The following is a 27,421-nucleotide window of genomic DNA, read 5'->3' as shown; positions in this document are numbered from 1 at the left end:
GGGCAATGAAATTATTGATTAAATATCAGCCAGGCGTCCAGTCTAGACATCCCGGTGTTCACAAGTTCATTGAACTCTAGCATAATGTTTATTATGCTTAATAAAAACAAGAAGGTTATTACATAATTCTTTGCGATGTGCCAAGGGTCTTTGATTGTGTATGGAAAAGGGGGCAATTGTGTAAACTAAAGGATGTGGTGTACAAGTTAATGTGTTAAACAAGTTGAAACCTAATATGGTCAGAGAAATCAAAATGTAAAATATCAGTGTGTTCTCCGTGTGTGTATTCTGTATGTGTAAATACTCTATGTGTGATTCTCCGTGTGTGTATTCTCAATGTGTGCATTCTCCGTATTCTTTATGTATGTTTTGTTCGTGTGTAGTCTTTATGTGTGTATTATCTACGAGCGTTTTTTCCGTGCGTGTATTCGTGTATTCCATATTCTCGGTGTATGTATGTATGTATGTATGTATGTATGTATGTATGTATGTATGTATGTATGTATGTATGTGTGTATGTGTGTGTGTGTGTGTGTGTGTGTGTGTGTGTGTGTGTGTATTCTCCATATGTGTATTCTCTATGTGTGTATTCTCTGTGTGTATTTTTAGGCTCAACGTATACGAGATGGAAGAGTACACTCACGCCACAATCAGGTCCTCCTTCCTGTGTGCTGCCCTCTCGTACAGGTTGTCAAGGGTGATGTTTGTGGCGTTGTAAGCTATGAGCTGACTGGCGTTGAAGTCATGTGACTTGGTGTACATCGCTTCTATCAGGCGGTACCTTCCGTCCTCTGTGGCGGCGGTGGCTCTGCAAACGTTATGCCAGAATGACTTCATCAACTGGAAACTGCAGCTACTTCTGACTGAGCTTGATTTACCGCTGCTCTTAACAATATTCTAGCAATACGATTGGGACACCTGTAAACACGAGGGGAATCAAACCCGTGCCAGCGTTAATATTACCGTGCACTAGGGCACGACGGAATTTCAGGGTTTTAGTGAGGATCGGGCCCTAGCGGATTATGTTTGTCACCAGCCATTATGACGACAACCTATTCTTTATGTGGTACCTCTTTTCATTATAATTATAGTTGGCACTGATACACTTGTTAAGTGTGGATGTGATGTATTGGATTTCAGGAATCCTATGAGCTTAGACGCTTAATCAAGAAATACGCTCTTCTAACATCAATGTATCGCATGCCTGATGATTCAAAAGAGACATCATATATGTGTCCAAGTCGGTATGGTCACATCTGTCTCAAAGGCTGAATGAAATGAAATGTGGATGTCAATGTTTGAATTAACGCATGTTGATTCAAACAACATTCCTTCATTTAACTGAATTGCTATCATTTAGAATGATCCATTTATCAAATTTAGACTGCTATACAGGACCATTACAACAACGTAATTATTGTCAGTTAACGGCCCTATGACATAAGAGATCGGTGTGCAAATATACCCTTGGGAATGAAAACACATGTCGTTATGCGTTTTCTAGACAACAATTTTATCTCCTCTTTAAACATCGAATTATCTCATTGTATTCCCGCATTTAATTATCTAATTGTATTCCCGTATTTAGGGAACGCCGACGCGCCATCATTTGGTTCTACGGCCCAAGCATAAGCATATAATTCTAACAAAATATACGAGATATTATTTTCAAGCCATATTTCTTTAATTATAATACGCTGTGCTACAGGTACAACCTAACACCTTAACACCTTCCCGCAACAGAGTGTGTCTTTGCTTTCCCCGCAAGGATCTGAAATGTGAATCGCCTGGACAATGTCTTAAAAACCTGGTTGTCCTGCAGGTTTGACAATTTGAATCGGTTTTTCCGTCCTTGTTACAGAGGTCACTCTGACATGTCAAGTTGGAGCATGAGACAAACACTCATGGATCAAATAAGTTTGCACAATACACTCATAGATGAGCACCATCGACTCCCGCGAGACGACACACATGAGCACCTCTCTAAGTCCTACAAAATATTGTCACGGCGAAGCATGACGGATCAAACACTCCATGATAATACGTAATTGTGTAGATTACATTATGTACAACAGATCACTAGCGACTCCCGTGAGGCGAAGCACTGATGATTTATGTCCTTCACTCTTGTTCCGTGGATGTTAGCAAATTGCTGATCCTGAACATTAGTATAACGCTACAAAACAATTACCTAAAACAAATGTCCACATACTGTTTCTTCATTAATACTTAATAACGTAGAGAACATGTTTGTACATATAGCGTGGTTTTTTTTAAGAGACTTTTTATATGTGATCGAGTCTAAAAAAGTAGACGTTATCGTCTTATTGCGAACTTCTGACAGCTGGCATTGGTCACCTGTATACATGTATATATCACGTGAGTATGCAGAAATGTGAAGCGAAGATTTATTTCTTGTAAATTCAACAATTCCGAATTGATTCTTCAACACGGAAGTTTTTAACGAGTTAAGAACAGATACCAAGTTGCTGTTTCGTGCCGGCTGAATGTATTTGACAATGATGGTAATGTTCGGCAAGTAATATAAGGCACCGTCTCGACAGACAATTAATCTTAGACCAAATACACAGTCTCAAAAATCAATTCACATATCGACAATCACATAGCGTGCGAGGCGCTGTATTGGTTTTCGAATAACGATTTCATCTGTTGTATGGATTTCTTTTGGAAGGATGTTTTAAACATGAATGTATATCATACCGGTTATTCGACGTCAACACCCGTCTCATGTCACGTCGGACATCGTCGCTTAATATATTACGTTAGCACAATGTTGGAAGGCGGTACATAGTAATGAATAGCACAGTCATTTAGCTCAAATAGACAGCTTTAAACGAGTCTTAGCAACATAATATTATAACTTTTCAAAGACATTTTTGTGAGAATTTGTTTTTTAACAATTGCCTAAAAACTACGTTACCTGAAGGCATTCTGGTTACAGAGTGTTACAGATGGGAACAGCAGAGATGCGTTGAAGTTGACGTGGACGTTAACGGTGACTGGCCAGCTGTAGTAGTAGATGATGCGGTCAATGATCTGGTAGCCCATCACCCCTGCACAGCCCGTGAACAGCACTAACCAAAGCAGTCTGAAACATGTCGGCATTTTACTTATCTATGTATCACTGACATTGTATATGTGATGAGAACAATCGAAAACATTTTCTGATTGGGCATCTGTGCACATTTCCGATTCTCTCTCGAGCGGTCGGTTGGTATGTTGCAGACAACAAAAATATTTTACATAAACCATTGTTCACTACGCCAGAAAATGATAACATACGAACGTCATCTGACTTCAGATGGTTTTGAATTCAGGGTTATTGCAACAAAAAACGCTCCTGCGGGTCGCAAACATTGTGAACAAGGATGAAATGATATCCCACAACATAAATGTACACGTTGAACGATTTTAGGAGTGTTTGATGTGTATGTATTTGCACCTAGCAATGGTTCAGTTATGTGACGGCATTCAGTAAATAGTCCAATCTGGGTGGTGAATTTAAGATAATGATCAGGTTCAGCTCGGTAAAAGCTGTTTCAAAGAAATATTTCGCTAAATAGAAAATGATGTCAACTGTATGTTTATCCACCCAACTAAGAGTGGCCGATATCTTGAGACCCGATCTACTTAACGGGGAACGGTACGGTAACATACAAACAACGATGACGACGATAACCTCTTCAATCGTCTGATTACGACAATAAGCATAGGATACTACGTACAGAGTACAACTATAACTATAGCAGCAGCAGCAGCAGCAGCAGCAGCAGCAGCAGCAGCAGCAGTAGTAGTAGTAGTAGTAGTAGTACTATGCGTATCCCAGCTGAGGGTGTCGGTTAAACTGAGCACATTTCAAGACAAAGCGAGTGTTGGCACTAATGGAGCAAGAATATATAATGCTAACTTTGTCTAAAGAAATAGCAAAAATGTTCGGAGCAAGAAAAACCTTCTGTGAAGATTAGAATCTATCTTAACGTCATGATGACTACGTCATGATATAGCGTCTATGAGGGTTACAGTTTCAATTCGTACATTCATATAATGTTGAAATCTTATATTGTAAGCATATGCCTGACAAATGTATTTATTTAGTTTAATTGCAAGCTATGTGTGGAACGCAAATCAGTTTAAACAATCAATTAAGTGCAATGAGATCAAGGTGGCACTGACCACGACCTTTGACATAACCAACAATCTTGCCAGTAATTACATTCTGTTACCAACTAAATAATTTTCCATGGAGACCAATTACAATTTGCGAGACCATGAGAACGTGCACTTATTGGGACTGGCTAATGTGGCTTAATGTCATCAAAGGATGCCCTCACAACACAGTACTGTCCATAGTAAACTGATTGGGTGTTAAGTCGGGCTAGTCTGTCCACCTGAAAACATCATCGCCGGATACTATTAAATCTGCAGGAAAAAGAAAATAAACAACCAACAGAATTACATGTGGAGTAAAAATGAAAACATCAGTGACAATGATGAGACAATGATGCAACACCGGGTGTTCCACAAAAGGCAAAGAATGCCTTACCAGGCTTGAGTAGCTAGCCTCCGCCACTGACAAAACCCAAGACGAACTGCTTTATGTACTGTATATATATTTTATAAGTTCAACAATGGGAGATGTGTTTAAGAGACGCACTTTCCAGTTTACAGGGCAGGCGTTTATTCCAATAAGTGAAGCTGCAGAATAGATGTTCGACTCTCTACCGTGTTGTAATTTTAGTACAATAACGCACTCCGCCCAATCTCTCCCTCGACTCATGCTATGCTTTTTTCATACAAAAAAGCGCTATTTTTATTTATTAGAATCAAACATGTTCTGTCAAATTGGATGGCTCATTACGAATCTATTTACCCTAAATCATTTACACGGTGAAACATTTCCATCATATGTGTTTGCGCTACGGATTTAATACCGAGCATCATCCATTTAAGTTTCAAATAACATTGCACATAATTTCAATGTTGACCCGGAAGGTTGTCCCTCGCATTGCTTAATGGTTACCTAAAGTCCGTACTTACCGCATAGAAGGGATTAAATTTGTTTTGTGATGTTAGCTAATGACTTGTGGGAATATTGGCGCAAACTTCTCCGGGAAGGGGGTCAAGGCTTTATAGCAGCTGCAGATGGGAGATGACGAAGAATAACTAATAAAGTTTCCGTCTAAGCCCGTTCAGAGCAATTAAATAGGCACCGGCACCATGCTTATTACTCATTTATCAATGACGACAATTTTGCATGAATGCCCTATTATAGTAGTACAACGGTGCTGTTGTTGACACGAAACTATATAACGGCAATCCCTCGAGATATACTTACCAAAATATGTTCAGACTGCATCACGAGACATGTGTTTTGATAAACCAGGTGGTTGTCTAGATTCATTAAGATTTCATAGAAAGACTAAATAAAGACATCAGCTTTTAACTCTATACAGCCTCACTTGCTTTCAACTGAGCTACGTAACATGGGTGTTTGTTCTTTCATCATTAACTGGATAAGAGATTTTATGGTTTGCAGAAACCTGTACCAGTTTGTATCTATAAATGGGTCAGTATCAACAACTGTCAGTGTTTTAACGGGTGTCCCGCAAGGTTGTGTTTTAAGGCCAGTTTTATTCACGTTGTATACAAATTATTGTTTTAGTACTTCTACCTCTACTTTTACCATTTAATTTGCTGATGCCGATATTTTATCTGGCTTTTATCAACGTCTGAACTTCTGTATAGACAGGAAATTGCAAATATCGCAGAATGGAGCCACGTTCCCTAACTATCTTATTTTAAATACTGAAAACCTAAAAGAAATTGTTATTGATTTTAGGAAAAAGAAAACAAACAACTTTATCACCTTTTGTCATCAATGAAGAAGAAATCGAAATTGTAGATAATTATAGGTATATTGGCACAACAATTGACTTGAATAATCTTTTACAGAAAATACTGAGTACAACCACAAAAAAGGGCCAACAGAGATTATACTTCTTGCGTCAGCTAAAAAAAAAAAAATTCAAATCGATAAACCATTTAGATAATCTGTTTACCAGAATTTTATCCAAAGCATATCAGTTTATAACTTTGTTGGTTGGTATGGAAATCTGTCGGTCCTGAATAAAAACAAGTTGTTCAAACTTAGAAATACTGCCAGTAAACTTTCTGGAGTAACTTTTGAAAGTCTCAGCTCAATTATTGAACGGCAAACACCCAAAAAGGTACTCAAAATTATCAAAGATCCTTCCCAGTACAATTTTGGTTTTGCCTTCAGGAAGACGTATCCACCTGTCGCTGCTGAGAGCGAACAGCGCTCGACAGTCCTTCATACCAACGAGCATTAGACTTTAAAACGAATGTGTTAATGATTCATTTTAAAACATTTTCCCATACTGTTAGTGATTGTCAAATTTTAAGTTTGCCTAATGTGTGTTAACTGTATATATGTGTTGTATATGTTTTAATGAATGCTATAATTAACCTACTTTTACATTACTGTTATCAGCTATCTTAACCATGTATTCTGTGATCTGGTCTGATGTAAGACAAATATCCCTTGGGACATTAAGTGTTATCTTATCTTATCTTTTGTTATCTTGAATACATCTAGATATACGCCTACGTGAAAGTGTGATATATTCTTGATAAACATCCAGCCACTTGGGGTCTTCAAAATATCAAAACACAGCACAGTCCATCTGGATAGAATATCCAAACGAACGTTAAACTCTGGATCGTATGAAGAAAAATAACTTGTTCGTTATAATTAGGGAAGGTATATACTGAAAATTCAATAACGTTCAAACAGCATTGTATTAAAAAGTGAGAGCTGCCGTGAATATCTTGCAACAGAATAGTGAATCGCGATTATTGTCTCTGTCAGTTTAATTATTCATAGCAGGATAACAAGTAATGCTTCAGAACTTCAGATGAAAGGAACGTTTGCCCATCAGGAATTTCTTGAAAATCTGGGTTAGCTTATGCTGAAGATCTTTGCATTTCCCATGACGGCGCACTGAGCATGCATCGGAAAAATGAATGATTTATAGCCTCCTCTATTAGTTGAGATTCACAGTGGATTTCGACAATAATGTAAAGTTAAATATATAATGGGATGAATGAAGTCCACCTGAAATTGTTTTCGTCTTTCATGTTGCTCAATTGCAAAATGACCAATCATGTGGCCATGTCTTATATACATAAATACGACACTTACACAGTAAGATCCCGTCTAAATCACCAGAATCAACTGCCTTCAAATACTGATAATACTGGGGTGAAGAAGTGAGCGTTTTATGCTCATTGGCACCTGTCACAGCCAGGCGCAAAGGGAAGTCAGTTGTTCCCTTTGAACGCGGACACATATGATACAAGTCAACCTGGCATCGGACGCTATTTGCTTACTGATGCCCATATGTGTCCTCCATGAATGGACGTGCTTGGAACAAGAACACTTTACATAGCAGGCTTCACTAAGGCCTCGGATCTTATGACCTTAATCACATAATCTTAGAGCAACAGTTGTTTGCGATGTTTAATTATACAAGTTCATGTTCGCTTGAGAAGTTGTGAAATTTAGGCCCTTTTACATGCTATCCAAGTATGTAATACACTGTACGTGTGATAATACCCTAGGCGGTAGTTGTGTGCAATGCTTAAACATACTTAGTTCTGGAGTGCACTACAATCCTGTGGGCATCCTCCGTAACGCATAGAACAGCTTAGAAAAATCTTTTGCCGCTCATCTCAAACCACACCTCAAATTACCAGAAGACCAGCATTGTGTGTGACAATCATGTTATCCCATTGGACCATTTTCGCCAGTTGGAATTTTGGGCTGAGAGATGAATATTATGATCACTGCTCTTTATTACTATTACAGCTCTTGTATTTCATTGCCTCTGAATTTGTACTGTCAACTAATTTTATACTACCATAGTGACACCTTTGTCTTGATTAGTGAACCAAGTAATTAGATAGCATCGTTCATTTTCCAGGACGGCATCAGCCCGTTTGTGCGACGTCATTGCAACAATAAATTGACCGAGCTCATAGATTATCCCGAAGTGACCATTTCTTCCATTTCTTGCACAGATCTGGAATGAGGGACTGAGAGACTGAAGCCTTTGCGATGGCCAGAAAACGTATGGTTCAGGCGTCTTGTTGCCTATAACATTGAGACACTGAAGCCATTGCGATGGCCAGAAAACGTATGGTTCAGGCGTCTTGTTGCCTATAACATTGAGACACTGAAGCCATTGCGATGGTCAGAAAACGTATGGTTCAGGCGTCTTGTTGCCTATAACATTGAGAGACTGAAGCCATTGCGATGGCCAGAAAACGTATGGTTCAGGCGTCTTGTTGCCTATAACATTGAGAGACTGAAGCCATTGCGATGGTCAGAAAACGTATGGTTCAGGCGTCTTGTTGCCTATAACATTGAGAGACTGAAGCCATTGCGATGGCCAGAAAACGTATGGTTCAGGCGTCTTGTTGCCTATAACATTGAGAGACTGAAGCCATTGCGATGGCCAGAAAACGCATGGTTCAGGCGTCTTGTTGCCTTTGTGCTTTAACTCAGCAGATATGAATTATGCATGATGGCGAAACCGGTGTGAATGGACACTAATAAACAAAGTCTGGTGGTATCTTGGGGCTGTTTAGAAATGACACTGTTAACTTGACGTGTTGAAATATTATGTAATGTTGTGTAAATGAGTGTGCATTGAATAACAAAGACGATCTTATTTAGCTGTTGTAATGTGAAAACGTTTATTGCCATGTATCTCTCTTTATATTTATAGGTAAACATGACTGTGAGAAAAGATAGTTTTATCATTGTGTTGAAACTCATAACTCAACGTACATCACCGAATTGATCCAGTGCCATCAGCCGTCCCGTTCCCTACGTTCTAACAGTGCCCAGCTACTAGTTGTGCCGCATAAGAGGACGAAGACAGTTGGAGGTAAATGTTTTGGAACAACGTCCCACTGGGCATTAAAAGTGCAGAGGAAATCTCTACATTTCAGAGAATGTTAAAAACATTCTTTTTCAAGCCATTTTCCAGTTCCCGGTGACTCTGTCCTTGTCAGACTAATACGACACATCTGGATATCGGCGCTATTTACACATATAAGTATATACATATATACATATTATAACTCACATGCTTCCTTTCCTTTGTATTAGTGTTGATTGTTTACTGTTTGGGTAAACACTTTCCAAAGATATGTTCTGTCTGGCATGATGGACTCGTATTGTTGTATATCGATGTATGAATCAATAGAATAAACTACCTATTTGTTTGATGGATGAGTGAGTATAGTTTTACGCCGCAATATTCCACCAATAGGACACCATCATTTCACACTCTTTACACAAGTGGGAAATCGAATCCAACTTTACAAGCGGGCGCTTTAACCATAAGGCTACCCCACCGCCCCTTGATTTGGTGGGGTGGGGATGGTGTAATGAAGTGGAGTGGGGTCGTTGACGGAAATGAGTACCTATATCAAGATGATAATTTGTTCTGTTCCCACGCTACACAGCTGAGACAGCCGAGGACGCAGCGTATGTAGTTCTCGAAACACATTTAGAAGTTGGGCGAACATGATTACTGGACACGTTTTATAGATAACAACTTCTTTTTGTGACTTTCAGAGCTAAATCTTGCTTCCTACTCTGAGTGATGTATTCAGACACAGCATATACAAATATACATGGTGTCTGTGTTCTTATTGTAGCCACGGGAGCTACTTGAAACTCGGCTCTATAATCTGCTGCCAGCGTTTGTCAACTTCACTCTCCTCCATTCAGATGTATAATATTGGCTGTATTCCAGAGGATGTTATGAATATTGATGCAATCAGCTTGTAGCAGTTATCACAGGGATACTACCAACAGGTTACTAAAAGAGCGGTTGGTGTTGTGACGAACGTCTTACCGACGCTGTCACACTAAGGACTAAGATGTATGGACAAGTAATATTTTAGACCATGTCTGAATTATACTGTATATATTTTATCTAATATTCAGTGATCATGCAGAAAGTACAGGCCCCGATGGTTCCCGTCAATGGTTCCTGCTGTGACCAGAATCATGTACGGAACACAACGTGGTCTGCCTCGTCAAATTATGGACCTAGATTGCCAACGTTGTGTCATGTAAATACAGGTCGTCATCTCTGATGAGGGGTTAGTTTCGAGATATGGGTCGATACGGCGACTGTCAATATGACTAACTTCCAGTTCGTGATGTGAATTATAACGGATGTTTTAAATCATCACGCGGTGGTATAATATTCAACCAATATAACAAGAAAAGGAATACCTACTGCATTTATATCATATGTTTGGGTTTCACTAATGTTTTATAATTACAACCTGACAATTCTATTTGCATGCAGAATACCATTCAGTCCAAGTTTCTTCTGGTCTGTGAATCATTGACTTCAAGCGTAAATTTATAGTATGCTTTTCATCACAATTTACAAACAACAACGACAATAGTTGGACGCACTGTGATGGGAATGTTCACAAGATTGATTTTCTGGATCAATTCAGCTCGTACCTTACGTGAACAAAATCCATCTTGATTTTTCTTTGTCATCATTTCGAACGGTTGTTGGGATTGAGCACCGTTAACATTTTCTTTCCGTCTCTGATAAAAGAACCTTATCTCCCCTGTTATTTACGCAGAGGCTTGAAATGGACCAAGGACGGAAATGTAAGCTGATATTCCTGAGTTTGGATCCACAAACCGCTGGGTGCACGACGTGGTAACGGCGTCCACGAAGCAGTTGTTTTATTGCCACACTATATACACAACCACGAGCCACATATGGAAATCAATGTCGTAACAGTTACATTTGGTATAACACGTCATCTTTACGTAGCCAGAGCGAATCTGTGGAATCTAGAAAGGGACACTGCCGCTTTGCCGTTCTTACAAACAAACTGTCAAAATTAACCATAACTCGACAATGTAACTATGCGATAAAGCGACATTTTGACCATTTGCAGCATTGTGGTGTCGTTAGGTTTTGAATATTTGTTACAAAAGACATGTCATGATGTCCCTTCTGGGATTCCATATGAATCGAATCGTCACTCTAAGCAGATATTCTAGATATTCTAGCGGCGCTGATGACGTTACACCAACCATACTTCACTCTTAATGTTCGCATCGGGATGCTTAGCGGGAGCTTTTCTTATGATAAACATCCATAGCACGCCTATGGATGTCAAATCTAAGTGTTTCCTATAATTCAAAAGAGAGCTTCAAAACGTAACGAGAACTTGTTGCTGTCAATGTTTTAAGTCCCAGGAGCTCGAACTGAAACAGATGAACATACGCCATATGCACGGAAAATACATAATGACTTATCTGAAATATATACATGCTGTTTGTTTAATCGAACAGGGGCAATGCGGCAGCATATTGTTAAAACAAAGTGTCTCTCTGAAAACCCGGGTTCGATTCCCCTCAAGGGTACAGTGCGTGTGACCCACTGGTAGTGTCCGGAGTATATTTTTGGAAAAAAAGCGGCGTAAAACAAACCTTACTCGCTCACCTATGCCAGCAGTGTTTACGTCTCATACAACGTCGACTGCAGCGTGTAGACGTCATACATGCCTATCACCGTGGTAACCACCGTATTCCCCGGAGGCGACCGTAGTAGCATGGACACAAACGCCAGCCTTAAAATATATCACTAGCAGTGACGCGTGACCGAGAAATAGTGGCCAAGTGCAAAAATATTGGACTACTTTGGTACTGATATCTCAGGATTAAATAGTGTCCACCTCGCTTACCGGGTGCCGTCAACGTCATGTCATAACAAGCCTGAAATACTCTAATCGAGACTTCCTTTATTTTCACCCCATCAGTCATACACCACTGGGGATTGGAGGAACGGAACTGCACTGAAGTAATAGTTTAATGCCCCATCCACGCACTGCGGCATGGAGGCATATCGCTGTTACAGTCGCGTTCATGTATACATATGAATGTCAGAGAATGTCAAAGTTTGTACTATGTAAATTGTGTATACGTGTTGTGCGTATAGAGACTTGCGCTTTCTACCTGTTCCAACACTTCCTGACGCCAGTGTTCCTACAGCACCGGTGTGACCCTCTGTGACCAGGTGCAGCACCAGGGTGCAGTACCACTGGGTGCGGGATGGTGGGGTAGCCTAGTGGTTAAAGCGTTCGCACTGGTGCTCTTACTACAACAACAACAACAACAACTACTACTACTACTACTACTACTACTACTACTACTACTACTACTACTACTACTACTACTACTACTACTACTACTACTACTACTGCACGCGTCGTGATATTACTGAAATACTGCTTAAAGATGCGTTAACCTAAACTCACGCACACCTAATGAGAATCTATCCGTGATTAGAGCCTGATCTTGAAGACATGAAGTGGATGAGATGAGACAGGATGTTTGGGGCTGCACCCACGTGCGGCCACGGGGCTACCACGGCAATACGGCAGATATGCCTGCCCCATGGAGAGGCAGCTGCACTTCACATCAAACCTCTTGATAAAAAATGCTAGACTAACGCTTAGTCTCTGAAAATACATTTTGATGGAAACATACAACTCCACATGAACTAAACAGGATCCCCAGTGAGATGGGAAGAAAATCTAGGTGTGCTTCACTCAAGGCTGTCGCATTGCAGAAAGGAAAGAGCTGTAGTTCCAAACTGATGATACGGACTACAGGCAAATAAAGGAAATTGGAAAAACTAATATCATTAATCTGGTTCATCTTACCAGCTATTAAACTCGCTGTTAAGCTTTGCCTCACATCTGATGTACACGCCTCTATTTTGATAATATATGAACTTAGCATGCGTTCAGAACATAACGTGGACGCATTGACCCATGTGGGTTTCTGATACCATGGATCTCCGTCAAGGTTCTTTACTAGGTACTGCCGTGTTTGGAGTTCATCTCCTTCCGAGAGTAACCGGGGTTGAGACGCCAGGGGAATCGACAGCAGTTATATCTAACCTATTGCCGTCCGTTTCTGTGGCAGGTCAGACATTATCTTATAGTTCTAATGGGCACGGGACACGGAGTGAGAGGCTTATATTGCATAAAATAATATGTCCTTGTCCAACGAGCGTACAGTGATATCCATATACATTTTCCCTTCTTAATGTGTATATGGATATCAGTGTACGCTTGTTAGACTCAGGACGTATTTTCAGCAATACAAGCCCCAGTGGCTGCACCTGACTATCAACATATCATTCGTATACTGGATACATTCATTAGCGGAACACAGTTTTGTTCTCAAATAACTGTACTGTGTCTCATTTTCTCCAACTATAAAAATAAGCGACTAGGACAGGACTGGACAATGGGGAACAACACAACCAAGACTAGACTCGATCTGCCGACTCTAATGACGACTGATAATCTACTCCATCCACCGAGTCTGAACCAGTACCACGTGTCTAGTGTTGGTATAATCTTACTTTTGTCACATGCTACGAAGTTAAATGCACTGTTTGTGATCGTTCGAAATCCCATCTGTCTTGACATCATGTTTGTCTCGTGATCGGAGAATTACCGACAACTACTCACGGGTGATTCAGCGTTAACTAATTCCTCCTTATTGGTCTCATGTATTCTGTTTCTCACAATAAATGTCTTCTGTCTCCCTATATACATTATAAAGTATCGACGGAATCACGAAATACTCTCTCGTCCCTGTGCAGCTCTCAGTAATCACGCAGCTGTCAGTAACTGAACTGTTATAATTTCCCTGTTACACTGATTTACCCGAGAACTACCATTATATACAGCAACGAAATGACACGGGTAGCATCAAACTATTCGGGAAAAGACCCATAGATGTAAGCATAGATAATGGTTTGGGAAAGGATATCACAACCATTCTCGCTGATGATTTTAGCAATTTGTATCAAGTTACCATCACTGGTGAACGGTCTCAGCTCCTGTAGAGGTCTATTTTACGAATCATAGATTTTGTCTACTATCTCGATGGTTATCATAGTCATTTGTCCAGGTGCCCGATCATCTATTCGGACTAGATCGCCAAGGACCTCCACGGATACCATGTTTATGCATGACTGATTTATCCTGCTGAGGCACTTTGATCGCTATTTGATCAAGGTAATATCCTGATATCTGCCCACCATGCCTCAGTGGACGAAGCGAGACACTCCCAGTAGACAAGCGCTCCTCGTGTATTGGAGTCCTTGTCCACAATATGGGTCATCCCTGACTTTATGGAGCTGCACCACTTACACCAGCAGTGGCATCCATTTCCTCAGAGGTTTATTGATGAAATAAATGTTATATGCATGCTGATATTCAATTGTGAAAATATCGTGGATGTTACTCACAGATTGTTGTCCAGCTAAGAGATAATGCTGTGTTCATACTACACAAAGTTTGTCCGGGTTAAGCCTGTGGCTGTATCCAGCAAATACAGATTTAAATATCTCACTACATTGTGTTAGTCGTATAGGAGCTCATTTTCACGATGAACGAACATCGGCATGCAGGCATGGGACCCATGTGGTGGGGGTGCTTGAGAACCTTGTGCTTGGGCGTATCAGAACATAGTCGTGCCATATCATTACCAGGGAACTCAGAACTGTTCTGACGACTGCAATAACCACATATGCCCGCTGGGCGTCAAAGACGTCCTTTATCGACAGAAAAATGGAATGACCGACTCAGTCTCCTCAGATCCCAGCTCTTCTGAACACAACTGTAACGAGCTGCAGATCGTCCCTTTGACACCGTAAGAAGTCGGCAATGCTCTTACTGAGGAAAACAATGTTCCCTACTCAACTACCAAAACACTTACATGGGGCATGGAACGATGGTGTCAGCGTGTGATCGCGTTACGTGGATAAACTAAGTGATATTGAGTTTTGCAAAGAAATCGCTTTGATTTTGACGTGTCAGTTAAGGTCAGTTAATTTTCATGTCGAGCAAAGAACTCACAGATCAGATGGCCCACAACAACAAGTTTAGTTCATGAACATGGCTTCATTCAATAGAGTTTTGGGCTATTACATTTTGACGTAATAACTTGTAAAGTGGCGATCCTTAGCAAACGCTGTGTAGTATATACAGCGGAAAGCGAGATGAGATGTCTGTCTTTTTTGTATGTTACATTGGTTAGCCAGCTGATGGTGTTGCATGGCACCAAGATGCACGGGCACGATTACCTCATGCCCTTGTGTATAGCCAACAGCTACAACTACCAGGGACCTTCAATCCCTGGAACTGGGAAAGGTGAGGTCCCAAGGGAGGTAGCTACTTGACGGAAGTCACAGTAAGTGTTGTAAACGGCATGTCAGATAGATAACACGAGGGCACTCAGATCACAGCGGTCTCTGTTGTACTTAATGAGCTACCAACAACCCACCACCCACGCCACGCTGTGCTCACAAGCACACTCTGAATGATATTCTGGGGGCATATTTTGGCCGGGGTGGACATTTGGTGGCCTCCAGGGGGCACATTTTGGCCGGTTTTGGACATTTTTCACAGAAATGTGACAAAATGTAAACATTAAAAGACAAATGTTAACAAAATAAAAAATCGAAAGTAAAATAAAGGATAATATGACTTCAATGTAATACTATTTTTCAGCTTGATGATGTTTCAGGTTATGTTTAGAATTAGGTGGATAAGTGCCCTATATATTTGAATATTGTTTTGTGTTATTCCACACTTGCTTTGTACAGTACAGACAGCAGATTCATGATAGCAAATAAAGAAGCGAACGTTCAGTGTTTGATGCATATTAATACAAAAAAAATGAAAGTTGTTCGATTCTAAAGCTTTACATGAAAATCCGCACTACTTATAATGGTGGCCCCAGCAAATGTACAGCCAAATCCCTGCATCAAAGATGAACCATAATTGTTAATACTAGATATCAGGGAAGGTCTTCCTCGACATTCAAATAAAGTATCGTAGACAAGCATGTGATTTCTAAAAGTTTGAAAGGTTTTCCGAAATGAACCGAGTTCAGTTCTGTCTGCTGATTCATAAACCCATTTCATGGTGTTAATCTGGTCCAGGCTCGACTGTCACCAAAGTCACCACTCCTGCCACCATCACATTTTCACTACCAGCATCAGCTACCACCACTGCCACCACTACCACAACTACCACAACTACCACTACTACCACAACTACCACAACTACCACTACTACCACAACTACCACTACTACCACAACTACCACTACTACCACTACTACCAATTGTACCACAACTACCACTACTACCACAACTACCAGAACTACCACTACTAACACTACTAACACTACTAACACAACTACCACTACCGTCACGAAAAAATCAGCTATTCCCCACCATCACCCCCAGATAGAATCGGTGTCTATTGCCGTTTATGTCGCCTTGTTTCTGAATCGTTTGCCTGTGCTGTTATATGGGACTGTGATTAATACGTGAACTGTGTTCTTATCCGTTTAAAGTACAGCTTTTCTATTTACAATGGAATTCAAATAAATGCATTTACAGAACGACAAATGACTCAGTTTAGACCAGATATCACGCGTGGACACACCTGACTATATTTGCAAGCCAGGACTCCACAAGCTGTGTTTCGCAGAACTGAATGTTGCATGAATTCATGATATATGATCGATTCACAGAATCTTTTAACATAACATTTTGATACGGTTTCTGTATTTTTGTATTGTAAACAGTTAGAGTCGACCTTCTTTAGTATATGTGTTGGGAACCATCCACAGACTGTACAGGAGATTCGGGATATAATGGTGTTACTTGCTGTGACTATGGCCAACACTACATTACCAACACTACATTACCAACACTACATTACCAACACTACATTACCAAGACTACATTACAAACACTACATTACCACACTACATTACAAACACTACATTACCAAGACTACATTACCAACACTACATTACCACACCAACTGACACAAAAATCACTTCGTCCGCAAAGTACGTTTTTGATTTACAGATCTCCTTCCCCGCCGTAACCAGACCTTCGCAACCACTATCTGGCCGTGACCCATCAGTGGTGCTTGATGCTGCATACTAGTGTATAGTTACAAGGTAGGCTCCGTACTGGGTGGTTAACAGAGTATCGATCTTCAAGGTACACTAGAATCAACCCTTTTTCAATACGAACTTAATAATAACATATATAAAAACTAGTTATATTTTAACATCCCTTAATTGTGCGTTCTGAATGTCTGAAAAGGCTTTGTTCTCATTTAGGCTATCGCATGCAAGCAAAACATTTACGTTAGTCGATTACGTTGCACAATCTAATCCATACAAAGAAAATCGAATTCGTTTGGTGCTACAATCACCTAGATAATTGAATGGACCTGTTTATATGATCTGAAGAGATCATAGTACAAACGGCTGATTTGTACTGGAAGAGTTTAATTGTGTGTACTTACGGACCCCCAATCATGTTCAGAATAACATGCTAACCTTCACTCCACATGTATGTCTGAACAATATTCAGATCAGCGCTTTTGTTATATATTGATCTCATTACATTATTCATTACTATCGTTCGTAGACAGTGTGACTATGAGAATAGATGAGTGAGAGAGAAAGGGAGAGAGAGGGAGGGGGGAGGGGAGAAAGAGAGGGAGGGACTCTTATTGATATCTTTTTCTGAATTAATGGCAAGTTCATTGTGTACAGCATCAATGATGGAGACTGCTAATGATCATTTTTTTTGCTAACTATATGAAGAAGTCTGATGTGGACTGCCTTCCACAGTCAGTAGACGCAAACAACTTGTCCTTCATCACGTCCAGCATCACGATGTCCATGTGTGCAGTAGGACTACACACACACAGTAGTTGATTTCGCCAGGTGCTTAATACGTCTCTTCCACCACTGCCAGGAAGATATTTGTGAAGCAGCATAAAGCGTCAAGATGAGAGAACACGTCATCGTGCAGCACATACCCAGCTTGATGTGGTCACTTATCGAATACAAAGGAACATATAGCCAACATCACACTTGTGATATACTCAGGTACGCCTTCACCTTAGCTGTCATTCCATCAATACAATGGGAGTTCAAGTTGTGTGTTACATGAAGCCATTCTTGTAGTGTGTCACACAGACCGTGAAAACAAATATATGAAAGAAAGCCCACCCACGTCTAGAATATGTATAGTTTCTTCGGGCTGATTTTCAAGTCATATTTTTACATTATCAACTGATCTTTTCTGTAAAATGTGTTCATTTCAGAGACTAGTTGTTAGTCTACTGTTCTCGGTATTATTTCAGAAATATGGCAGGGGCCCCGAAATGATCGATCGGTTTATGAACATTGTCCTGCGTCGTCTACCAGCGTGGGTACCAGTTCTTCTAGTCTCACACATTGCTTGCATGAGACATGGCCCCGACTCACCAAGTCATCTGAGTCTACTAGCACGACCATCAATCCTTCAAGTCTCAAACATTGGTTGCTGGAGACATGGCCCCGACTCACCAAGTCATCTGAGTCTACTAGCACGACCACCAATCTTTCTAGTCTCAAACATTGGTTGCTGGAGACATGGCCCCGACTCACCAAGTCATCTGAGTCTACTAGCACGACCACCAATCCTTCTACTCTCAAACATTGGTTGCTGGAGACATGGCCCCGACTCACCAAGTCATCTGAGTCTACTAGCACGACCACCAATCCTTCTAGTCACAAACATTGGTTGCTGGAGACATGACCCCTCTCCCCAAGCCATCTGAGTCTACCAGCACGACCACCAATCCTTCTAGTCTGCTGGAGACATGGCCTCGACTCAAAGAGTCATCTGAACCTACTAGCACGACCACTAATCCTTCTAGTCTCAAACATCGGTTGCTGGAGACATGACCCCTACTCCCCAAGTCACCTGTGTCTACTAGCACGACCACTAATCCGTCTAGTCTCAAACATTTTTTTGTTAGAGACAATATTAGTTATGACCTTATTGGCAACACTGATGTACTTCCCATGTACAGTTAGGTTATGGGTAGATGTTTGAATGCTAAGTTAATTGTGGGAGCGCCAACTATAAAGTTTTGTGTATGTTGACGTTTATCGTGTTTATTGCACAAACTATACTGCCACATATACCGTAACTTTGAATAAACGTGGACAAAAGAGTATTTCAAAATGCCCACCGACAAAGAGGTTTATGGTTAATTGCAACAAAGAGTGCGCACGGCATGTTTGGAACCATAATATTTCAGCATTACTATTTTCATTTATCTCAGGGTGCGCATCATATCCGCATAAGTGATACGATTCACGCCATTTATAACATGGCTATTTCTTATTAAATAATTAGGCTTATGGGAGACCAAAACCAGGCCATATTCATTGTGACTTATGTTTTGAATGAACAGAACGTTATTGATCTGGTAGCCAAACATTTCGTGAATGAATCCCCTGAAATGTTTGTGTAGAGCTTAATATGTTTGGTAATTTCTATTCAAGACGTATGCTATTGCGTTACCCACGAATACACTTTTCAATGACTCTGTTAATTCATGTAAATGTAACATAAGGCTATGCTCAGTATTACTTCTTACAGCATTAATATGTAAGGTACTCAAATGCAGTAATATTTCTCACAAGTATTAATCTAAAAAAATGTTATAAAATCAAAGTTGGGTTTGGTACTAAAAATCACGTTACCTACTAATACCATTAAATATGTTTCTGGTTCCACTGACGAACACATTAGTATATCCTAATTTCAAATGCAAAGGGTCATAACTGATTTTCATAAGAGGCAAGTATGTTGCAATTTACTTTACTTTGGAAAAAAGAATTACAAGTTGCATGGAATCGACCATATATTATCTTCAGCGGTGCCCAGTCAGAGAACTGATACTTACAGTGCTACCGATGTATTCAAATGTAGGGTTTGGTGTCTGGTAAGTATTTCAGGCATCCACTGGAATTATATACCAGAAGAAACAACTCCTGATGGCACCCACTGACCCACGTGTAATAACAACGAACAATGCCAAGAATGGTAAAGTATCGAGGCACATATATGTCTAACAGAATGTCAAGACAATTATACAATATTCTCTTTCATCAGAGTCACTGGAGGCAGTAAGTCCCCATTAGTTAGAGACAGCAAGTTCTGAAACGTTGAACACTGGACACTAAATTATTGATACTGAAGTGGACACAGAATCCTGGCTGGGACAGTCCGATGTCGCCGTCCTGGGACATGGTGAACTAGGACGCCCTCCCCGGGACAATGCCTCTCCGTGTACATTGTTCCCCGGACGACAGGACACTACGACAACGTCATCTCCATGGGCCAGCAGATAAAGACAACTACAATCATCATTTATGGATATGCAAAATTATAATTATAACTTCAAACTTACACTACTATCGTACTATATATTTACTTTTTTTAGCAAAGGTACATCATGTAATGAATGAGCCCCGTGCGGTATCACAGACGGGTTGTGCTTCTGTAACATATACATGACTGCATGCTGGTAAATGTCCATATTACAACTTGTCACCGGAGGCATTTTAACTCTTGTGCTTGCCAATCACAGCTCTTAGACAACATGGTTGTTGTTCTGTCATATCCTGGCATGGCAGGTGAAATGAGTAAATATCAACCTAGGCATTACGGATTAGTAGACCGTGGGTCTTGTAAGTTCACTCTAAAGCTAAAACACTACACTCTAGTGTGGCAATAGAAACCTATCGTGCTGTACTTTAAGTGGACGTAAAGTACATATTTCAAGTCTATTGAACATATGCATCCTGCTTCCTGCAGTCTGAAACCATCCTATATTGTGCCCATTTGACGGTGTACTATACTGTCACGAGGCTATACTTAAATTACAAACAACCTAAAGACATCATGGAAGAGACATAATCTGCAGTAGCCTTTAAGTAACAGAGTCACTGGTCACGTTTGCATATTCTACGTAATGCTATCACTAAAAGAAACGGTTGAATCCTGATAAAGTGTATGGCTTAGTGATCGAGGAACATACACCCAAGCTAATGTGACAGTTACAGGGATGGCACCTGGTGTTAACAAGACAGGAAGGAAGATCCTACTATGTTGTCAGGTGTCCCCAAAAGACACTATGTCACTCGACACAGGCAGTGTCTAGTAGGGCCTTCAACAGCGGCAAGGTGCGAGTTACGTTTAACACATCTGGGAGCTGAGTTGAAGACGCGTGTCATTTGGATTTATGTTTGACAATGTGCAATTTTGCTTTCAGGAGTGTCCGATTTGGGATTATCACGTGTACAGTTAGGATGTTACGTGTTGCACTTAACGGAAGTTCAGTCTAGATCGGTGTTGGAAGGAAAGACCGGAGTAGTATTATTATTCTGATTATTCTACCAATTACGTGATTGCACAGGTTTGCTACTTGACGAAACCCGATATATTGTCCATGCCAAAGTCCATGCTAGCCTAAACATTTCTGAAACCGTTTAGGCTAGCATTAGAAAGGTTAACAAACCACATTCACCAGATCAGGAAGACTGAACTTAGAGCCTAGCTACTACGTAACGTTAAGTTGAATCCTAGCTAATACATAACGATAGGTTAAATCACGGCTACTACTGTACGTGACGTTCAGTTAAATCCTACCTACTACGTAACGTTAAGTGAAATCCTCGCTAATTCACAATGTTAAGTTGTTTCATGGCTACTACGTAAGGTTAAGTGAAATCATGGCTACTACGTGACATTAAGTCAAATCATGGCTACTACGTGACATTAAGTCAATGTTAAGTCCTCGCTACTACGTACCGTTAAGGTAAATACTACCGACAACGTGACGTTGAGTTAAATCCTGGGTAATACATAACGTTTCATTCTACAATAACTACGTGAAACACTCGAATTTGATTGGACAATCAATAAAATTGGACAGTATCAGTTTGGATTGAAAATGTGGCAGTTTTTAAGAGCGCTTCATTGTGCACGTACAGGGCTTCAGTTTGACCACCAACAGTGATAATATCACCACAACAGACATGATGGAAATGTTAATTAAAACACATTTATTACAACTCGAAAAATACAATTACGTATTTTTCCTACACAATTATGATGGAACTGCACTATCATATTACCTTCTACTGAAAGAATAGTCACACTGAATTACAATGTACAGTGACAACCATAAACAAACATTCAAAATGAAAAAGCGTTTGGAATATATCAACCGATCTCAGTTTTAAGGTGGAGAGGGCATGACGTGATGTGTACTTACCTTCTCGCCAGAAATGCTCCATCAAGGCAAATGTATCTAAGTCCATGTAGCGTTGTCGACTGGGAGAAGTCCATCAAAACATCCCTCAGGGACGGGCGGCCGTTTGGGCGGGGCTTAACCTCAGTGTTCAGCGGGTCTCCAGACACAACTGGCTTCACCCCTGACTGTTTTTCCCCAATTCCATTCACTCTCCCATCCTGCGGCCTGTCGAGAAAGAAAGAACGTTCCTCCATGAAGAGAGTCTCCATGTGACGGGAGGTAGGAACTCCTGCTTCTACGTTACTCGTCAGAGAACGCTGCCACAGCCGTTCACGACTCAAGCGATTCTGACAAGCGCGCTATCAATGGAAACACACTTGTATTACAACTCCGCTATATCCAGTTTGATTCACACGGCGAGAAATGTCTTTGAAAGCACTCGGAACGATTAACCGCTATCAAACCTATGCAAGATCGGCAGTGTACTCCAGTCAAAGAAAGTGTTGAAATATCAGAAACCCTCGATTCCGGAATAATACAGTGATTATCAACGTGTCACCTGACTATAGTTCTCCTGCAAGTGTTTCGTCAAACCTCAGGACACGCTTCAAATAGAATTACTCAGGTACATATGTAAATGAGTTCATGTGACATGGTGTAGTTCCAATGATTTGGCATCTAGTTAGCAATGACTGTCTCTCATGGATATGCATATGCCGTAATTCTTCATGTGTTTGTTGAAACCCAGTCAACTGTCGGTGAACATGTACGTTTTGTGTTTAACGGGACCACAACTATCCCCGCCAGCCTCTCCACTGACGGCAACGACTAATCAGTTTCATCAGAATTTACAAGCATCGATCACTGCAGCTCTTTGTCAAACTTGTCGATTAAAACAAACTTTACAATCTGGGACGTGACGCATCACTGGACCTTAGAGCGATGTTATGAATATTACAGTTACACACCGATCTCAATCGTTAAGATTTTTGTAGCAGAGGTATTGCAATGTTTATTAGCTACATCTGTAAGAGTATATTCCCGGGACAGCAGAAGACGTTGAATACGTAAAACGCCTCTGATACATAAAATCACATAAGAACATACACACCTCTAGTGTGGCCTAACTCCTCACACTGTGATAAATGCCGATCATTGTTTGGTATATAGGGTTTCGGCGTCATGATTAAACTGTGTGGCGCTAATTGGAGAGAGATTGCAGGAGAACCTAATGACACTTATTAGTCATAGTTTAGATTAGTAGTAATAAACTAAACACACTATAATCGTTTTACATCACACGAAGAGCCGAATTTCTCAGATTTGGTAATGACGGGACATACACGTGAAATCTGAGATCTATATGGCATTGCTTACATATGTTTTTCCAGTGTGCGCAGCAATCGTAGCTATGGTAAATATCTTGAAATCTAACCTGGCCAACATAAGCACTATCGCGAGGACGAATGTAACAGTCACATGCACTGCACTTACTTCAATGGAACGACGATATATATGAGCTATAGTACCTTCCTCGATTCTGTAGAGTGTGATGTACTTAAGGTAATTCGTGACAGACAGATAACGTATGATAGTCTACCCTCATCACAGTGATGTACATATATGTTTATAAAACCCGAGATAAATATATTTAAAATACAGTTACCTTCACAACAGACCAGTGATGTTGCCTATGTACGAAACATCAGTGAAAACCCGCACTTCTAGGATTCATTGAACTAAATTCATACTTTATGATTATTTCTGTATTTGTTTCATGAACAAATCTGCACTGAATTCCCCTCACATAAAGGAAAACTTTGGGAAACCACACGTATAAGTCCATGTGAGACTTGTCATCACTAGCGACTTTGTAACTTGTACTTAAACAGGGAAAACTGTTATATTCATATCCTCTACTGCCTACACAGCCTGTGTTTGAAATAAAGTTAAAAGTGAAACGCAGCTCATTTAAAAACAGCAGCGCATATATATCGTAGTCATCTAAATTTACCACTTGTTTCTTTTCAACTTTTGTCAAATCGTTTTAATCCATACGTATATAAACAGACCTGACGAAATTAGGAGTTATAAATAAACGTGTTATGATTTTGTAGAATGTCGTGACAAACTTGTACAGTCGACTCTGCATGCAGCTAGATATTGTACAAGTGGATAGATACACCGCCAGTGACTCTAGGACATTTGATTGGCCACCAGACAATTGCTTATGTTTTCATAAACCCTTTGAAATATCAGGTTAACTGATTGCTGTTAAATGTGACTCTTCTGTCATCATTTATGTTTACATTGATATTTAAAAGCAAGAATACGAAAGGTACAAGATAAGTATATCAAACTCATTGTAATTGATAACGGCTGTATTCCTGCAAGTGAAACATTTGTACAGTGACTTACCTTCGAGTTCATAATAAAATTAAAACAATGCATTTGCTCTTGAATTACAGGAAGTTGTCACCCATATATACTTGTTATATCTGACTTTCACCTTCTAGAAATGCCACTCAAAGAAGTTAACCTAATAAGTGCTAACTATGTGTGATTGAGTGAGTTAATATTTAACGTCCCGACGGCAATATAACTGTGTGTGGGTTTGCTAAGAGGTTTGATTGAACTGATTTATGTCGCTCCATGTAAGCCACAGTAGATAATGGACTGAATTAATTACTTTGAAGAAAGACAACTTTATGTTAACCGATCCAAGATAAGAAAGCCACATGATTCCTGCGGGAGTTGAAAAGTACACGTCCCTTATTCTTTCACATTCCATACACATGCGAAGTAAAATTACCCCACTGCGGACACCATATAAACCAGGAGCACCAGCATTCCTTCAGTGTATATGGACATTCTATATTTTGCCAAATGTAAATTCGTGTGAAGATTTAAATTGAAGCTACACACATGAGTCATTACTGATTTTGTCAAACGTGTTTAATTGTGCTACATGTTTGTGATCAACACGTTTTTCCGACATAAGATAAGAACCTTACCATCGAATACAAATTCCTGGACAAAATCTCAATAAAATGGAATTGCCCCTAGGTTTGTTTCAGAATCCTCAACCTTGTCGTGAAAGTCCATGCTGACCATGTAGATCCGGCCACCGCATTAATAAAATCCAGGGAATAAACAACTTGTAACGTATTCGCACTATCCTTGATAAACAGCTTCTACCTCTGACGTGTTGCTATTGTCAGAAAACAACTCTGTAACAGTCAAATCACGTAAAAGGTATGACACGCCTGTCTGGAAATGAGCGATTGCTTTGTAAATGGGATGCTTGAATCCGTAGTTGCACTAGGCGTTGTTGCTAACCATTTCTGTGTTCCCAGTAACACCATGCAGCTACTTCGGGGTCGGTGCCAACAGACGGGGAACAACACGAACGGATCCGTTTCGGAACGTTCACGAGTAACGTCGGCGAGATATTTATATTGGTCCTTGACTGAAGCATATTTAGTTCACAAAAAGTGAAAGGATCGGTTGACATACATTACAATTAATATTAGTATACAAGCATCACTGTAACCCGGTTTGAAACATTAATACCCATATTGAGGCAGGGATTGTGCGGAGTCGATTATGGAACCATAATGTCACGCATATGATGTAACCCATTATAGAACTGTACGTAAATCCGGTCATGGCAAGCATTTTAACTGTGTTGGCGATCGTATCAAATCCTGCTTTTGCTTCCGTGGTAATGGTTGAGATCACGATTGTACAGCTGCCTAATCGCTTTACGGTATGTAGAGAAAGTAGAATGTTCACAAGTTTCAGTTTGACTACAATGGTAAATGTGCACAACCTGTGACTAGAAACCATGATTTACTGAAAATCAGTTTGGGATTCAACCGTCAATGATTACTATTACATGTACATTGCATTAGAAATACCGATGCCACTGTGCCAGTTATAGCCATTCATAGCAAACCAAACTACCTAGCTAGGCTTGCTTGTAGAGTGAGTTGTTGCAATGGAATGTGGTAACAGCATGTGCAGGAGCGTGTGTTTCAGGTACGATTCACTGAACGGACGTTGAAGGAAAGGATGGTCTTTTCTTTAGGGAAAGCGCAGGCAAGATCAGAATGGCATGAATATTTCCGGAAGCATTGTTTTGGACTGTATACCAAGTATTGTTCGCCGTTGTCATTCTCATTACATTAAGGTGGGAGGTGAAGATCATCCTCTCCCTATATATCCTGCCTGTTTTAGAAACTTGCTCTCTGTTACTGCTATGTAAATATTACTCACTTAAAAAGAAACGCATATATAGTTTTAAGCTATTTTATATCAATCAATTGAATACACAGTATTGTTCTTAATAATGGTCACAATTCAATGGAAATCTGCATAGGGATATCCGTCTTATTCACGGAGAAGAAAACGTCCAATAGGTAGTCACACAGAGGCGCTAGGTGGCGTTGAATTCAGTATCTGTTGTGACCCCAATAAGGGTCTAGGACTGCACGACATCGTCTCGGCATGGATCGAATAGTCTCTGGATCTGATATTGTGGAATGGCAGTCTACTCTGCCCGTAGAGCTGTGGTAGGTTGTCCGAGTGTCTGCGGCTGTGGGTTACGCTGTCGTACACGTCTGTCGAGAACAGATGTGCTATTGGGTTCAAGTCTGGTGACCTGGATGGCCATGGCAACACATTGATGTTCTCATTGGTGAAGAAATCTGTTGTGACACGTGCCGTGTGCGCTCTGGCATTATCCTGTTGGAGCAGCTCCCTCTGGTGGTTGAGAATAGGAAGAAGGTGTGGACGAAGGATTTCAGCACAGTAGCGCTGAGCGGTCAGATTGCCTTGGACCATCACAAAATCACTTTTTTCCAGGGTAAGTCATGGCTCCCCACATCATCTCAACCCCCCTCCCAAATCTGTGCACCTGGGGGGCACAGCCTTTGGCGAAACGTTCATGACAGCGTCTATAAACCCTCATCCTTCCATCGCGTCACTCCAACAGAAATCTCATCGCTGAACCAGATCCGACGCCAGTTAGCCAAGGGCCAGTTCTGCACATTGTTGAACCACTGTACTCGACGCTGTCGATGACGTTGACGAAAGACAAGGCCAAA

General features: G+C 40.5%; 1 protein-coding gene across 1 annotated transcript in view; it reads right to left on the bottom strand.

The window, feature by feature from the left end:
- The window catches only part of LOC137277300 (uncharacterized), a 39,169-nt gene extending 12,011 nt beyond the window's left edge, over positions 1-27,158 (bottom strand). The window contains exons 1-4 of the mRNA XM_067808959.1: positions 26,922-27,158; positions 22,335-22,672; positions 2,942-3,109; positions 644-808 (exon numbers count right to left, since the gene is read on the bottom strand). Of these exons, the coding sequence (XP_067665060.1) occupies positions 644-808; positions 2,942-3,109; positions 22,335-22,672; positions 26,922-27,158 (908 nt within the window). The remainder of the gene's footprint in view (positions 1-643; positions 809-2,941; positions 3,110-22,334; positions 22,673-26,921) is intronic.
- Positions 27,159-27,421: the final 263 nt, after the last annotated feature.

This window comes from Haliotis asinina, chromosome 3, assembly GCF_037392515.1.
Source record: "Haliotis asinina isolate JCU_RB_2024 chromosome 3, JCU_Hal_asi_v2, whole genome shotgun sequence".
In the NCBI taxonomy this organism is placed as follows: domain Eukaryota; kingdom Metazoa; phylum Mollusca; class Gastropoda; order Lepetellida; family Haliotidae; genus Haliotis; species Haliotis asinina.
This window is presented reverse-complemented; position numbering and strand designations above follow the sequence as displayed.